The sequence below is a fragment of the Coloeus monedula genome (assembly GCF_965178545.1).
Source record: "Coloeus monedula genome assembly, chromosome: 5".
NCBI lineage: Eukaryota > Metazoa > Chordata > Aves > Passeriformes > Corvidae > Coloeus > Coloeus monedula.
Window position 1 is genome coordinate 43,023,759 of NC_138785.1, and position 16,904 is coordinate 43,040,662.

The window sequence follows — 16,904 nt, forward strand, 5'->3', positions numbered from 1 at the left end:
GCACACTTTCCTGTAGACAGGAAAAAGAGCCCTACTCCTTCAGGCAGCAGGTTTCAGTAAATTAGTGGGCTGCTATGACAAAGCCTCTATTTTGCAAGTGCAGGTACAGTGAGACATTTCCACTGCAGGATAAATGAATGCAGGGAGTGAAAATACATGTTCTAACACTAATGGTGACAGTTACAATTGACTTTCATGTAGCATTAATATCCACTGATTATTCTGAAGAAAAACAGATGAACTGTAATACGAGTCTGCAAAAGGAGCTCCGGTGACTGAAAGCTCTAATTTTAATTTGAATATTTCTGCTCACTCCCACTGCAGTGCTGGCTTTGGCATGGCTGTTTACTCAAGTCTGAAATCCTGTAAATAATTCAGTGCTACACATATATGGTGACGGGCAACTCGGTGTGGTAAACGTCTGAATATTTGGAACTTTTTCCTAAAATGCATGATGTTAAATTTAGAAAACATTTTGGATTTGATCCTTCATTCCTCACAGGCCTCAAACTAAGACCATCAGAGGGATTTTTGTAGGAGCAAAGAGAATTAAATTAGGCTGTTACTGTGGAAGACAGAAGTTTAGGATCATACAAGAGTGAAAGTCATGGGAAAATATGTATTTTAGGTATATCCAAACCAGTACTGATAGGTTTTTAGATCAGCAAACTGGAAGCAATCAAAAAACCTAGAATTCTGGGATGTGGAGAAACCCATGCATACAGTTTTTGTACTTATCACTATGATGACAGCAGCATTTTTCTAAGATGTAATTCTCAGAGCGAGAACTGTCACCTAATTTCCCTGCAAGCACAACAAAAATGTAAACTCTGGGACCACATTCAAGCTGTTTTGCATGTATAATCTTATCTGAATATGCAAAACTAGTAGAAAAAGCAGCAAGGAAATCATTCTCTTGGCGAAACAGGATTATACTGGCAAAGAGCCTAAGGCTGATAATATTTGGTTTGTGTTTAATTTTTAAATTAAAGATGTCCTAAAAAATAACATGGACAAATTTTAGATTGATGTGGCTTTAGGTTTTTAAAAGCAAAGAGCCCCTCCCTTTGCTGACAGTATTTCTGCTGAGGAAATACGGAAGTTGTGGGGAGGAGCAATGTGCAAAGTTGGCCATTGGTTTCTTAAGGCTAAATCTGAAGGGGCTGGACAGGTTGAGCTATTTTGACAGACATCCCTTCTTTGGTAAAGCCAGTAGAAAATTGGCAAGAGGTTAGCCCACACACCTAGGTAATAAAACTTAATAGCAACTCCTGTTCAGGATCACTACTGTACCTAACAATAAATGCTGTTGGTTTTTTGCACTTACTTCCCAAGGAAGGTGAATAGACAATACCTTCATTATGGACATGAAGCACTCCGCAATTGTTTGCAGTCTTTGCCACATGAATCAGAATATGCTGTGTAATGCATAAAGCAAACATTCTGTGTGAGGCTTACCCATCATCCTGCCATGCTGCATGATAACGAAGTTGGAATTGAGTGAAGCTGGCGGAGGGTAAGCTGAAGAAGGGGAAAAAGGCCTTTGAAAGTGACTCACTGGGCTGGCAGCAGTGCCAGAATTCCCATTCACTGTGATCTGAGCCTGAGAGAGACAAAACAATATCCCATTAAACTACACACAAAGCCCTCCGACTGCTATCCCAAAGAAAGAGTGATGCAAGACTGTCATCCACGCAACAATAACCAGTTGTCAGGTACACAGCCATAAGGCAGCTGCATTCACTGAAACACAAAACTTATCACAAAGGGTGCAGAATGTGTTCCTTAGATACCTTGTACCTCCCCTCTTCTCTCCTTGTGTGTGCTGTCTGTGATGCAGGCTGTCATGGGAAGGTGACGGAAAGATCACGGTCAAGGCAATGAAGATGGCACAAACAAGGTTTGCAGATGTCTGACAGCAATATAAAATGAAGATGGCAGTAAATGCTCCTAACATTGTGTGACAAAGGCTGTCTGCCACAGATCCCTCACACCAAGAGACATATTCCCTTAGTGCCCATGCTCAAGCACTACTGATATTAATGGGAACTTCTGTGCAGACTGAAGGGAAAAGTCTCATTAGAACTAGCTGAAAAGAGTGAGCGAAAATTTCTTTAAAAAATGGAAGCCAGCTGGAGTGACCATGGGATGCTGATATGTAATCTATCACAATAAAAACAAACAGCACCAATTAAAAAACCCAACAACCCACAACCACAAAATGACAGAACAAAATCAAAAATGGGAGAGCTATGCAAACTGGCAATAAAGCATTAAGCACCTAAAGCCATTTAGGCTTCAGTCACTAGAGGTACTTCACAAGAGTAAACTACCTGCCCCCAGGTTTAGAATCCCTGCATTGGGGCTGTATCACTTTTATGGGGAGTATTGAAAGAATCAAAACTGAGATACTGACAAAGCACTGAATGAAATAAGAGGGTAGTGAATATTTCAGCAGAAAAGCAAGGGAAGCTCTCTGCAACATCTCCTTTAGTGCAGAACTGTTCTTTAAATCTGAATTGGAAGAACTGCAAACTTTGCTCAGTTGTATACAACAAATGAACTAAAACATGCTGCAGATGTAAACAAGAGACTACCTGAAGCAGAAAAGCATAAATAAAAAATATTAAAATGCATATTATTTTTACAAATAAAAATCAAATGATTCATGACCTTCTGTATACATTTTTATTTCAGAGATTACTGAATTGATTTGAAATTTTTAACACCTTGGCCTCCTATAGCTGAGAGAGAAAAAAAATTTCTGGGTCTTATGCAGACATCGTGTGAACTCCTAGATTCATTTAGGGGTTTCTTATTTTAAGGATGCCTGTTTTCATGCGTGAGCTGAAAAGCTTCTCTTGTGGTGATGTCTCCATTGAAAGTTTTGTGTTTAAATGTCTCCTCTCAGTAAATTCTAGAATCAAAACTAAGTTGGCTTTTCTTACATAATCCTCTCCTCCAAAAAACCAAAAAAACCAGCTTGGGAGATGTAAGAATAGAAAAGCTATGTAACTCAAAAACAGCATTTCAAGAAGTATGAAGGCATGTTTTCAGATAAGGTTTTAAGATGAGGCCAGCCATCTCTCCTCTTCAGGCATTCACCCATTCTCTTTGCCTACATATTGTCTTTGTGGGAAAGCTTGTTTCTAGGGAAGGCAAGGTGCAACTATGTGCAGAGCCTTACACCTTCATACTCATTTACTATGGCTTTTGTTTCTCTGAGCAGAACTGGTGTGAGTTCTTTGCAGACTGGAAAGATACTCTTATGAATTTCTGCAATAAAAAATTTAGATATTCCTTAGAAGGATGTTACCAAATAGCTCAGTTAGACAGCAAGGTACTTACACTAAGTAGTACACAATATCATGAAAACAGGACCCACACAAGCAGTTGAAGGACATCAGTCATAAATGTGTATGTGGCATGCTCATACATGACATTTTTGGGTTTGCTTCTAAAAGTCTTAGAGAGGATCTCAGCTCAGCTATAATTTCTTAGTTTCTAATGATTTTCTCTTTGTGAAGGTGGCTATTTAATTTGTTTATCTGATGCATCTTGCATGGTTTATAGGGCTAGCTATAAAAGACAGTTTTATGGTTTCAAAGGCCTTTCCCTCCCTTGGAATCATTTGGTAGTTACTGTTATTTCAATCTGAGAATTTTAGGAACTTTAGGTCCAGGTGACAGTTTATTCCCAGATTTTACAAGGAAGTGAAATAATTTAAGATACCTATTCATGAATTAGACATTTTGCTTTCCTAGGTAATCTTTGTGGGGAAAGAAGACAATATGGAAATAAAGACCACTATTCAACCAAAATGCACCTATTTTCCAATTTACTGGGAAAATAATCATTTTTCACGGTATTCCTTTCCCTAGGAACCTCTATTAATATTTTTTTCTCCAGTATACTTAACCTGTCTTCCACTGCAAGCAGAGCCACCTACTTCTAGAGCAAGACAATCAATATCTTGTAAAAATTCCTCCTAGGTATCAGGTTTAAAATTCCTGTCATTTTCCTGAGCATCAAAAAGAGAAGCTCTCTGGATTTCTGAATCAGAACAGAAGAAGACATCCATCTGGGACTGGAGCTGCTTTCTAACTTCCTTTCTGCTGAGACAGGGAGAGAGGTCCCACTATGGATGTCTGAGCAGTTCTTTGCAAGAATGCTGCACAACACATGCCTGACCTCAAGACACTGAATTAAGCTTCAACACTCAGAATTGATTGTAGTTTGTGACAGTCATGGAACTCCAGAAAAGGCAAAAATCTAATGTGTACTTCCATTTCCAAGCTTCCATTAGATTCTACAATTTCAAACTACATAAGCAAGAAGAATGCAGGAAAATTATTTTATAGGGAATATGTTCAGGCTTGAAAATTACAGTATGCTAAAGTATTTGTACAAAGTTTGAAGACTGCTGTGACCCAATAAAACTTTGGATTCAGAACATCCCTCTGTTTTGCAATTCAGCAATGAATTGCTCAATTTAAATGAAGGCTTTGTTCTGACTCATTTTAATCATGTGGATAATCTCAAAAGAAATCAGAAGTGATCTGGGTTTGACCCAGATTCCATACCTTCTTTCTCCCCATATATGAGTATACTAAGGTACAGAAAAGTGAATGTATGTATGAAGTGTCTAACTGCATACTGGTTTTTCTCTTGACTTAACCAAGAGAAAAGTAACAGGACACTTGGGTATACAAGGTTACTTATGCAGTTCAGTCCTATAAGAAACTGTGCTTAGGAGAGGAAAAGGTTAATTAGAGGAGAGAAAATCAGTTTTGTGCAGTCAGTCGTCATGGCTGGGGAAAAACCGCATTAAATACTGCCAACATTTACCATGAATTTACAAATTACATTATTGAAATCTGCATCTCAGTGTGAATCAAAAATGGTGGTAAGCCCACAGCCTACAAACTCCACAAACCTGTAAATTGTTGACAATATTTTAAACCAATCTCTTCAAACTCTATGGATTGCTTACTTTTAATGCATTTGGAACAAGTATTTCTTGAATTTATTTTCTTTTAAGCAAAGTGTTTGATACACCTTAGCTGACCACAGAACTGTGCAACAATCATTTCCTACTCCCAAATCTGCTATGTCAATGATTTTTTTTTTAAACAACTGTTGCAAAACACTGTGAGATGGTGACCATGGAAAATTACTACCAAAATACTTGTCTGTGTAATGGCATAACAGACAAGGTCGAATTCTGTTCCCTTTTCACAACCTGTTCAAACAAAATGGAGGAGGAAAAAAGGAAGCATAATTACATGAGAAGTGGCAGCAGTGTTGGTTAAGGTGGTGCCATCTGACACAGCAGACATCTGGCTCAAGGTTGGGGAAGGTGTTTCAGAGCAGTCAGTAGTATCATAGCTACAAGTCTGCAGCTCATCTAGAATGGCTGTGGAGGACTCACTCACTGTGCGGGAGGAGCACTCACTCATGGCAGAGTCTGTGCTCACAGAGGCTGTGTCGTTCCTGTGGATAATATTGTCAGGAGCTAGGTATGGGCACTTATATGAAAACTGTGAGAGGGCTGGGGTCTTATAAAAGTGTGAAGGCAAAAAATCATCAAGCATTGGCAAAAAATATGGTACTAGATGGGTGCCACTGTCTGGTGAGAAAGAGGCTCTGTTAACTGGTACCACAGGAGAAGGAAGAGGCAGTGGAGAAGCTTCTGTTGCTGTTTGTCTGTGTGTCTGTGAAGCATTTACCTCCATCACAGGGGCAGTTACTTTCTGGTTTCCAAGCTGAGATTTGAGGGGAAAAAAAATAAGAAAAGAAACAGATTACTTAATGAATAAAGAACTTTTCCCTTCGCCTCTTGCTGGGTGTAGGGGAAGTACAAAAGTGTAAGTTTTTCAGCCAACCGAGGAAGTTCACATTCACTAAGATTAGGAAATAAATCAACCACACTTTATTAGGACAACATGAAAGAAATGAATGCATAAAATACTAGTGGAAGCAATGCCAGAAACCATAGTGTGCTGAGGATGAATATTCATAATGTACTGCATATATTAATGATCTCCACTGTGCATTGAGAGGGTTCACACTACTTTATACCTCACAAAAATATGAGGCTAGAGAATGTCATGTCCATTCAGTTTGAAAGGAAAAAAATCTATCTGCAAGTCTGATCTCTGTAAATGTTACACTTTTTTCTGGTCAAGGACAGGTATGGTTTTGAAATTAACTGTAATATAAAGATGGGCAGGACTGCCAGCTATACAGAAACACTATTAATGAATGTTCATATGATCTGCAAGTAATCGGCAGTGGAATTTTTTGCCATCTTCTCCACTGCCTCTCTAATAAAAATATTTGGACGATCTTAGAATTTCCAAGCACCCTGGAAGCACCCTGTCAACCTACTCTATAAGGTGTATGCATAGAAGTCTTTTTCAACATTAGAAGACATAAGGATTGTTAGAGTAACTGGTATAAATCTGGAGAACGAAGACTGGGAGCACAAGAACAGGACACACTGAAAACAAAACATGTTAGTTGTTTGGATTCAGCACAGTTCCTTAAAAGTAGAAGGGAACAGTCTCATGAGAGTGCTTCTGAAAACTGCCACACAATATATGAGCTTTATGTTCTGTTATTTCAAATCAGTCACAGGACACTCAGTTTAAACTAGTCCTGCAACTGGCTTTTTGCCTCTGCAACTTCTTTTTGAACTAAAGCATGTTGGCATCTAATATCTGTTAAACAGCTGCACAAATCCTTCTATACTGCCTATTAACCACAAGCTTTCAATCAATTCTTAAGTATTCAAAATACTGCCTACTTCAGCACTAATGGTTTCACTGTTGATAGGGCTGAGGAAATCTGGAATAGCTTCTGGGAAAGCGTTTTTGGGATTTTAAATTTACATGAAACAGAGGACAGTAAGATACTATATGTAGTAAATACTACTTTAAAAAGCAACATTCAGTCATACATATCACATTGTTATTAGTAATATGGTTATTCCCTATGCTTAGACTAGGCAGATGTCTTTAATCATTCAAAAAATGTTTCAAGCCATCAGATTAAAATGCCAAAATGGCATTTTAATCCAAAATCTGAAAATATCTTCTAAAGCCCTTATGGAAGACTTGGAACACAACCCAGATTATGCTACTTATAAGAGGTCACTGGGGTTCCAGTTGCATAATTCTTGTTGAGATCAACTAGAATTTACACAAATAACCTTACTGAAGTCAATGAGACCATCCCTATGAATAAGCATTACAGAAAAGAATCTTAAGTATGTGAACAGATATCTATTACCAATTGATTCAAAAGAAATTTTTGGCATCACTGGATCTCTAGGGTACACAAAAATAGGCAAAAGCTGTTGTTAAAATCTGCAGCTAAAACAGTGAAGGAACTTAGTCAAACAGCTTAAAATCCAAATCTTATTCACAGCAATATTTCAAATCTACTACTGAACATCCCCTGCCCCTCAATTTAATCTTTTCATAGAGGAAATCTGAACAGATTACCTCTTGATCAAAATAATCAATATGTATTGAGTGTATGACTGTAAAAGGACATAGTATTTACAGACAGAACTAATTTGCCAGTGGAAACTTCAAAAGAACAATGAAATACTATCAAAAATAATTTCATGAGAAATTAAGATGATTATACAGCATAATACATCAGGGATTTAAGATGTGTGCATTTACATACACACTAAGAAACTGTAATTTCCCCTCACAGATACATAAAGGGAAGACAGAATCATCATTCATGATGATTCTCATCATCTATGTCATCAGATCCTCATGTCAAGATCTCCAACAAAAGACAGGAACCAGGAGATCATACCGTAGTTACGAGGCAGAGCCAAAAAGAAGCTCTGAAGTTCTTGAGACCAGATATCCTCTCAGCATCCCCAGAAGAAAAGTTACATATGATTGAGTCAGAATGTGTAAATTAATCTCTATATTGTTAAAATAACAGGAAATTTTGGAGAGTTGAGAAATCTAGTAAATCTTCTGGCTTTGAACTGAGAAGATTTCTTGCATGCTTGAGTAAAGAAGGGATGGACAACACAAGAACAGATATTCAGGGTGCATCCAGAGAGCTAATGAAACGGAGATTTTAAAGAATTTAATTCATTGTGTTTGGCAAATAACAGCTGATTTCATCAAGCCAAATTCTTAGAAAGAATATAAAGTTATCACTCTTACAAGGCAGGAGGAAGGAATGCAGCAATTCTAGGTACTGATTCCCAACATGAAGCTTCTTGGCTTTGCAGAGCAGAACTTTTATTTTGCCTGGCTCTAGAATTCTTTTGTATGTATCTCTCTGGGAAAGAGTGTCTGAAATTGGGATTTAAAACAGCATTATTTTTGAAAACTGATTTACACTGCTTTAAAAAAAAAGAATGTTGGTAATCTCAAACACATACAACTGGCTACTACTTACCCATATTTTTCACTGTGCATGAAATCTCATATATGAATCATATTTTCTTATATTTTTCACAGTGAAAAATATGAGAAAGACAAGGCTGAATGCATTCCAGAAAACTTTCAATACTGGTTCCATTTAGCATGCTTCAGATTAGGTTTGTTATTGGTATAGCCCAAGAAATGCTAGCAGAAGTCAGGCGGATTAAATGCCAAACAAGTACTTAATCAATTAGATTGATGAAAAACTAGCTAGACTATGTGGCTATCTTGGGCTGTGGAGCAACACTTGAGAGACAGAGAGACAAATGTCATCAGTCTTGATGTGAATTGAAGGTCTGAAGAGCAGCTTTCTGCTGGTCTGTTGAAATGCTTCTCTTCCATCAAACAGTAAAATGTCAGGCCTGAAGAACACAGATGCTTTCCAATTCACATAAAGCAGACAGGTGACCCCAGTACGGGTTTCCAAATCAGTCATATCGTTTTTATGCAAGATGTGTGGGGAGTGGTGTGAGGTTACTAATGACACCAGAGTACTGGCCTTGCTTCAACAGTCAAGACACAGATAAGGAGAATCAGAGATAAGTGAATAAACTCATTGTGTTAATACATAGCAGAGTTTAGTAGTCAACAATCAAATTACACCCATACATTTGCATAAATGGGTAAAAATACCTCTATTTTCAATTGTTAAAAGCTGATTTCAAAATCTTCAAACTAATGCTGCAAATTATATTTCAATGCCCATTTTTCTACCTAGCTCTCTAATTCTAGACACAGTATCAGGAGGTGGAGTTCAGCCCTTGTCTAAAACAATACTAGTGATGCAGAACTTAAAATGAAAAATACATGCTCAATTTTCTCTGCTTCACATCTGTCTCCAGAATGCTGAAACTGGTTTTCGCTTTCTTCTATATCACACCATATATTGTCAATACCTAAAACCTGGAAATGTACTAGATGGATTGATTTAGAATTTTTTTTTTTTAATTCCAGGTTTATTTTCCTTGATGCACTTTTCAACAGCTATAAGGCTGTCAAAAGAAACACCTTCATAAACATCTGTTACAGATGTTTCACTCCTCCAGGACATCAGGACTAAACCACGTGTTCAACTCATCTGAGGAATTCAAATAAGAGAACAAATGCTTTGCAACCTCAGTTTTAGAGAGTGGTATCTAGAACAATAGGACACTTAGGAACCCAGGAACAAAATAATAGTATCAGGTGATTATTTCTGAAGATGCACTTCAGAATTCTTCATTGGTTCATAACTTCTAATAAGAAATTTGGACAAGAAAATTTACCTCCATTGGTTTCATACTAACAAATACTAATTTCTCTGTTGAAATAGATGCAGTTATTTCTCCTGCATCTGCAGTATGGTACAAAGAGACTGTAATAATGTAAAAACCCCTAGTATTGAGTAACTTGAATGCTTCTATTTCCATATATACTTTCAAGGAGTTTAACCTTTCTCTGAGTAGGAGTGTTTACAAAATGTCACTTGGTGAGTCATAGCACACTTCTGCTTGCTCCTAAAGTTTCAACAGACAAGCAATGAAATTAAGTGCAAATAGGAGCACAAACATAGCAAGATACATTAACTGGGAACACACAAGCTCTCTCTGGGCTGTAGATTTCCATACTTTGTGACATAATATAGTTGTACATGTTGGCTAGACACAGATACCCCCACATGGACAGTATTTCTCATTTACCACCTCTTAAGGAGTGTTGATTACCTATCTTACCTCATTCTCCTTCACATACATAAACCCAGATGCAGAAGGAGAGTTGCACCTTTCCAAACGTATTTGTTTTTTTGAGAGTTTCTGTGGCAGCTCTGAACATTGCTGGCAGGCCTAATTTACAGTCTGAGAGCGTCCTTTGTGGACTTAGTTTGACACACAACCTATAAGCTGTATGTACAAAAGTATTTTAACTCATATACAAAGTCCTGTAGTGCTTGCAGATCTAAAACAATTTTTTAAATGAAAGTACTATCCTGCATAGTATACTGAAAATTAATTTTCTATGTGAGAAAAATCATGAACTTTGCAAATACTATGACATATAGCACTAATATTTGGGATTAGCTAGAATAGCTTCAAGGTTTTAAACTGAGATCTGAGTCAGAAAATAAATCTTTTTAAACATATAGCTGCAGCCTTTATTTCTAATTTTAGCTCATGGCATCTTCATTTTGGGACCTCACCTGATGCAGAATTTTACACCACCTCACATGCTGATTTGTACTCTAGTTTTAGATATGTATTTTAGCAAAGAGTTACAAAACCCACTGGTTCCACGACTCAATTGTGATGCCAAATACACCCCTTCATCAGAATTTATTTCAAATTTGAACAGTACAGAAAATGTCAACTGAATTTTACAGATAAGAGATCCATAAAGGGATACAGCTTGAAAAGATGGCTACATTCCTTAATGATCTCTGTGATCGACCCAAATTTTTATAATTTCATTTAGAGCAACCCAGTTGCCAAATTCCTGATAGTGCTTCCCACACGCTGAAACCAATGAAAAGGCAGAAAAGTAAGTGCAGAATTGCCAAATAAGCCACAGATACTTTTCTGATTTTTTCAGCTCGAAGTGAAACTAAACTAGATTCTAAACTAAAAAGAAAATGCAAAATATGTTTTGACTTTTAAAATTCTAAGAAATAGTAACTTGAAGATGAACTATTTTTAGTCCTTCTGATTAGACTTTGAGTATTATTCTTGATCATAAAAAGGTATTTCCTGTAATCTTTGTTCGCTATCATACTTTCTGTTTTGAGAAACACTTTGATTTCTCTGACCACATATAATGCATCATATTCTAACAGGCTGAGCAACTATTTTTAAGTGAAAAGATAACAGACACAAAATTTGTACTGGCCACACCTGTTCTGCTGTTTGACAGTATCCTTTGATGCCCATATTTAAAAGACTTGCAAGCCTGTCATCTATAATCTTCATATCTACCCCATCTATCAGAAATACCTCTTGCTCAGCTTTCCTTATTGTTTCTGACATGGATTCTTTACTGTGACTCTTGCTTGAACTGACTTGTTTTAGCTGGCAAAAATCACTGAGTAGCAGACTGGTTCTTCTAAAAGCTAAAGCAACTTGTTTTTCTCAAAATGTTCTAAATTTTATGCAGCCTAAATGAAGAACTTAAGATGATAGTTTTGATAGTGCCTAGTCTTGAGAAGGACAAAAGTGATTAATCCTTCTGTGCTCCTATTTTTTAACGGAGAGAATTCAAAAGGAGCACTGCGGATTGTTGCCATATAATTCCACAGAGCTTTGTTCTGATCAAAAATTTTACTTGGGAGTTGAAGGGGGAGACAGATGTATTCCAACTTTAAAGCTATCCTGTTTTTAATGCAGTTACTTATGGCTTCCAGAGTAGAGACGTGGTTGAATGTGATGCTCTGAAAGAACCACAGTCTGGAAAAGCAGATGTGTTACTACTGTTGACAATAGGGCTGTCAATAGTGCTGTATTTACTTCAGAGCAGCCTCAATAATTCCAGCAGAACTAGATGAACACAAATATGCCATGATGGGATTCTCACTCAGACAAAGCTTTGAGGCAGATATGCCTAGACCTACAGCAATCTCTACCTCCATTTCAAACACAGATAAGATGGTATATTGGCAGATATAGTGGAATAATTATCTTTTTAAATAGAAAAATCCTAATGTGGATAGGTAAAGCAGAGTAGAACGGACAAAGTCTATTCAGAGCTCTCCTTTTGCCTAGTATGTATTCACTGCTGCTTTCTTGTGCCCAGGCTTATTTCATTTGACCCAATGAGTTTCTGAATGGCGACGAATACTGCTCAGACTCCTCGGGTCCTATACTGTGTGTCTGATATTCCCATTTCTCCTACATGAGATCAGTATAAGAAATTTCATTTCAGTAGGCATAAGGTATAGGGGAAAAAAAGAGAGTAGAAGTTCAGTGCCCAGTGATGTTTCATATGGAGGTTGTTGACAAAGATTTTACCAACCTGTTTTCTTTAAAAAGCTCTATTGCACAGGACACATAGGAGGCAGCAGTGCCCAGTCTTGCAGAAAGCACTGACTGACAAAATGTATTTTTTGTGGCCCTAGCAAACTGGCAGAGCTGCATTTAAGCTCCCCCCAACTCAACCTAAACTTTTCTATCCGTACTTGATCCTTCCAGCATCTATGGCAGCATAACTCTCTAATGCAATCCTCTCTAGGAAGAGCCACTCAAGCAGATGCATCACCTAGAGTACAATAATTTCTTGTGGTGCATTTGCACTTCATAAAGTGCTAGCAGAAGAACAAAGAATTCTGCCTTCCATCTCAGCTAGATAATTTTATTTTTCCAATAACCTTCCAAAACCTTCAGGTTCTGTTCATTTCTGTTTTGATCCATGTGACAGGTAGTTTTACCCAGAAAACACAAGATCTAACTTTGGTAATGTAAGTATAACTAAACAGATGGTTATTAAGTGATTCATGAAGATCTAAAATAAAAGATGGAAAAATTAAATATACCACATGGCATTCTGCAGCCTGTGAAGAAGGAAGAACTGTAGACTTTTGTCCCAAATCCTTTGAAGGCATCTTTGAAGTGTCTGGAGAAATACTAGGTGGATGATCTTGGATTTCAGGCTCTGCTTTATTGTCAGGGGTGGGAACTATCTGAACGGAAAGAGACGCTATGTGTATCTCAGGCATGGGGTTACAGGCAGGTGAGACAGGCCCTCCTGGAAATACTGGCTCTTCAACAGGCTTGAGCTGTTGCTGTGAATTACAAGGAATGCTACTTGCTGGGTCACGTGTCCGGGTTAATTTCAGGGTAGATATTTTACGTTTTTGAGACTGTTGCCTTTGGCCTTGATGGAGAGTAGTACTAACGCCAGCTACTGTGCTCGTGTCTGCACTGGAGATTGAGGTCAGTGGTTTAATGATTTTTTGTGCATAGGACACACTTGTGTTAGATATTTGGGAAGACATTGTCTCCTGAACAGACGTCTCGCTAGTGTAATAGGCAGTATCTGTGGGGTGGTGTTTAGCTGGATCAGCAGTTACTGCCTGGAGATTAATTTCGTTCCCGTGATTAGTTACTCTTGCTTTCCGAAAACTTTCTTTTCTAGGAGGTGGCAGAGGTGCCTTATTTGCCAAAAGCATCCACACACAGCAAAATAACATTGAAGAAGAAACAGAAAGAAAGTAAATGTTAGCAGGAGATACAGTTCAGTTTTACTTTTATATTTAAATAAAGGAACTTGCAAATTAAAGGGCTTCATCTCAACATTGCTCAACTCAATGGACAACTAAATTGGTCAGGTTCCCACCACCATTTCCTGTGCAGCTTCTGTTTAAACAGCCAGATGTTCCATTTCCTTGGAGTAAAGTGGGATCAGAAAGGATGAGAGAGGAGCCCACAATTATTCGTTTTCTTTTAAAAAACAATTATTACATTGAACAAGAATTATTGCTGTGAAAGCATTCAGGTATCTAAGTACTCCATGATCTTAGATAGGAAGCAATTATTCACAACATAGCACACATATATAAAACACAGAGCCTCTTAAACCTTTGAATTAAAGTAGTAACAGAGAGTGTATTAAGATTAGTATGTTGATAATTTTTGGACAGATAAAGATGTTTCCAAGTGTGTCTGGGGGTTTTCTGTTTGATTTTTTGTTGTTGGTTGTTTCTGTTTCTAGTGTGCTCTAATTACATTGTTCCACAAAACAGGCAGAAGCATTTTATTCTGTATAATTAATAAATTTTAATTCTCAAATATTTTGATGACTGGTGCACTTTTCCAAGTGTAAACTATTAATAAATACTCTTTGAAGTCTGGGAACACTCCTAGAAAGCTTTTACTTGTGTATGACCTAGTTTTATTTAGCTGTCTGTCTTACTCATTGAAAGCAATTTCTGGTAATTAACCAGGGGGCATACAGCCTGTGCGGAGTATGCTTTATCTATGCAGTAAACCAGTCTGTAGTGACCCATATGAACAGGTGACACTATCTGGAAGACATCAGGACACTATTTCATAGAGGTATCCCACCTATATGTGCTCCCCCACCAGAATAACCCCCCCAGCAATGGCATAGCAATAAATGTGGTGTGTCCAGTTTTACCTGAGTTGGTGATTTTTTATCCTGCAGATTTGGCCGCACACTCCTAAAACCTTTTGCTGAAAGAGATGAACTGCTGGCGTCTCCATTCAGCGTTTCTCTACTTCCATTATTGTAAGATTGCCAAGCTTTTGTAAATAAAAAAGAATGAAACCATTTTTGTGGTGTGATTAGTACATCTACAGCGCTCTCAACATAGCAACCCAGCTACTAAACAAATTACACAACTGACAATGATGCTGTTTTACCATGGAAGTTACAAGAACATGGCTAAAGCTGCTACTCTACAAAATACTGATCTTTAAAATTTAGACAATTCAAGCATTGCCAAAAGTCTTGGTATTGGGCAGTTTGATATCTTCCCACAGCTTTCATACAGACTATGTATTTTAACCCTGAGAGTCTTTTTGAGATGCTGGTGCTTTGGCCCCTGTATAAATCAGGCTCAAGTTCTTTCACTTTCAGGTTAGGTTCTTGAACTTCACAGCTGTGGTGGATTTTGAAAAACATCTCAGCTCATGTAAAGTTAGTTGGTCATGGCAGTTTCACAAAATTTAACCACAGTACTCAATTAGTTGTTCCAATAATGTATCTTATTGCTGAATTTGAATGACACCTCGATTTTCCAACTAACCAACCATGTTTTTTTCTCTATCCTCAGACCTGGAATGCCCTCAAAGCGTTGGCCAAACATACACGGAGATGTTGAAGACAAAATACTGTAAGAGGCTGGGAAAAGTAACACATTATGTGAGCAGGCTCCTAAGTGAGGTGGGCAGAACTTGAAATCCTGAGTAAGACACCAAAAAGGAAATAGCAAGTACCACCGAATGGTGCCACAGTGATGAAGCTAAAGGTGGCAAATTAGCAGTCTGATTTTTCCCACAAAATTCCTTTTTCTGACAACATACTCTGTGTTACAGGAAATAAATGCTTTCAAATGAGATCTGAATTTGAGGTCTTAACCATTAACAATTAGGATTATAATTTCAGGTGTGCTTTCCTTGAAGAATGAGGAAGTATGGAGCAATGAAATCAAATAAATAGAAGATTGTTGTAATTCCTCCACTTATATGGTATTACACTGATACATAAATAATACAGTGTTTTATTTACCTGAATCTGGAGACTGAGAATCAGACCCTGAAAAAGAAATATCCAATATTAATTTGTGTTAGAAATAAATTAATTTTGCAAAAACCACACAGGAGTATTGATAAGAAGCAGTGTGCTTCTCTAATGAAGATTTAGTATGTTTTTATTGTTGTGAATATTTTTAGGTAAACATGCTTCATAAATGATTTTTTAAAGTTAATCTGGCTTCTGACAATCATTTTACAGCAACACTCAGATTCTTTTCCTTGAGAAGAGGTTTTAAATCAAGTTTCAATAAAAAGTTTGTAATAAACAAAACCTCTTTTTCATGCTTTGTTATCTTGAAAAAAATACAGGGGATGTGAGATCCAAAATACATATCAAGGACAAAATGAATTTACACATAATTCATGTTTTATTATTTTTTTCATGAATGGCTACTAAGCAGAGGCAGAGAGAAATTATCACCACTTTTTAAAAAGTATTGTAGAAGTAATAGATCTGTCAGTGGAATAGAAAACAGTGTTACCCTTCTCCTCGTTGCAAAGTAATATGGCAGGAATGCACAACTACAAAAAAGCCATTCAGAAGTTGTATCTCAATGGTTAGTGGTTATACCTGAGGCCAATAGGTTTGGAGAACTCTGAACTCTCTTCACAGCTGTTAATGTGACAGACATTGCAGCGCGTTTGCGAGCACACCCACCGCTATCTGGAAGCACAAAACAATACAGACAGCAGCCCCAGACAAAGGGAGCAAGCACATGCAACATATCACAGTGTGAGATATGCCAAACATGTATGAAAGTAAGCATGCAGTTAGGGAACTGCTGCAGAAATGTGTGAATTCGCAAGTTTGGCAGATTTGCAGAAAACATAAAATTTCACAAGCTTTAAATAATAAACCTCATAGAAAATAACTGAAGAAAGCTGTATTTAATACTTAAACCCCTAGGGAAATATATACACTCTGTTATCTGAAAGACTGCTTAATTACAGCTAATTAGTAAAAGCAAACAAGTAATCAAGATAAAGGATTAAGCATTCCAAAATAATATTAATCAATAATCTGCACTGTAAAATGATTTCATTGTATGCATTAGAAAGACACCATTCATAAACTAAGCTCATGTTCGATCAGCTGACAAAGTACTTTTTTTCAGTCTTTTGGATCCTTTATGCTCAAGAAACAAAATTACCAGTGAAGGCATAATTTTTTTTTTTTCATTTTGATGGAACAAACTGGTTG

At 37.3% G+C, this 16,904-nt stretch overlaps 1 protein-coding gene across 3 annotated transcripts in view; it reads right to left on the reverse strand.

Annotated features, from left to right (window-relative positions):
* Positions 1 to 16,335, reverse strand: part of SORBS2 (sorbin and SH3 domain containing 2) — a gene marked incomplete at its 5' end in the record, with an annotated part of 72,473 nt that extends 56,138 nt beyond the window's left edge. For 2 of the 3 annotated variants that reach the window (XM_082282097.1, XM_082282098.1), the window contains 4 exons: positions 1,459 to 1,603; positions 14,565 to 14,689; positions 15,678 to 15,704; positions 16,275 to 16,335. In XM_082282097.1, coding sequence (XP_082138223.1) covers positions 1,459 to 1,603; positions 14,565 to 14,689; positions 15,678 to 15,704; positions 16,275 to 16,335 — 358 coding nt within the window. The remainder of the gene's footprint in view (positions 1 to 1,458; positions 1,604 to 14,564; positions 14,690 to 15,677; positions 15,705 to 16,274) is intronic. The other variant, XM_082282099.1, reaches the window with a different exon arrangement.
* Between the last annotated feature and the right edge of the window lie 569 nt (positions 16,336 to 16,904).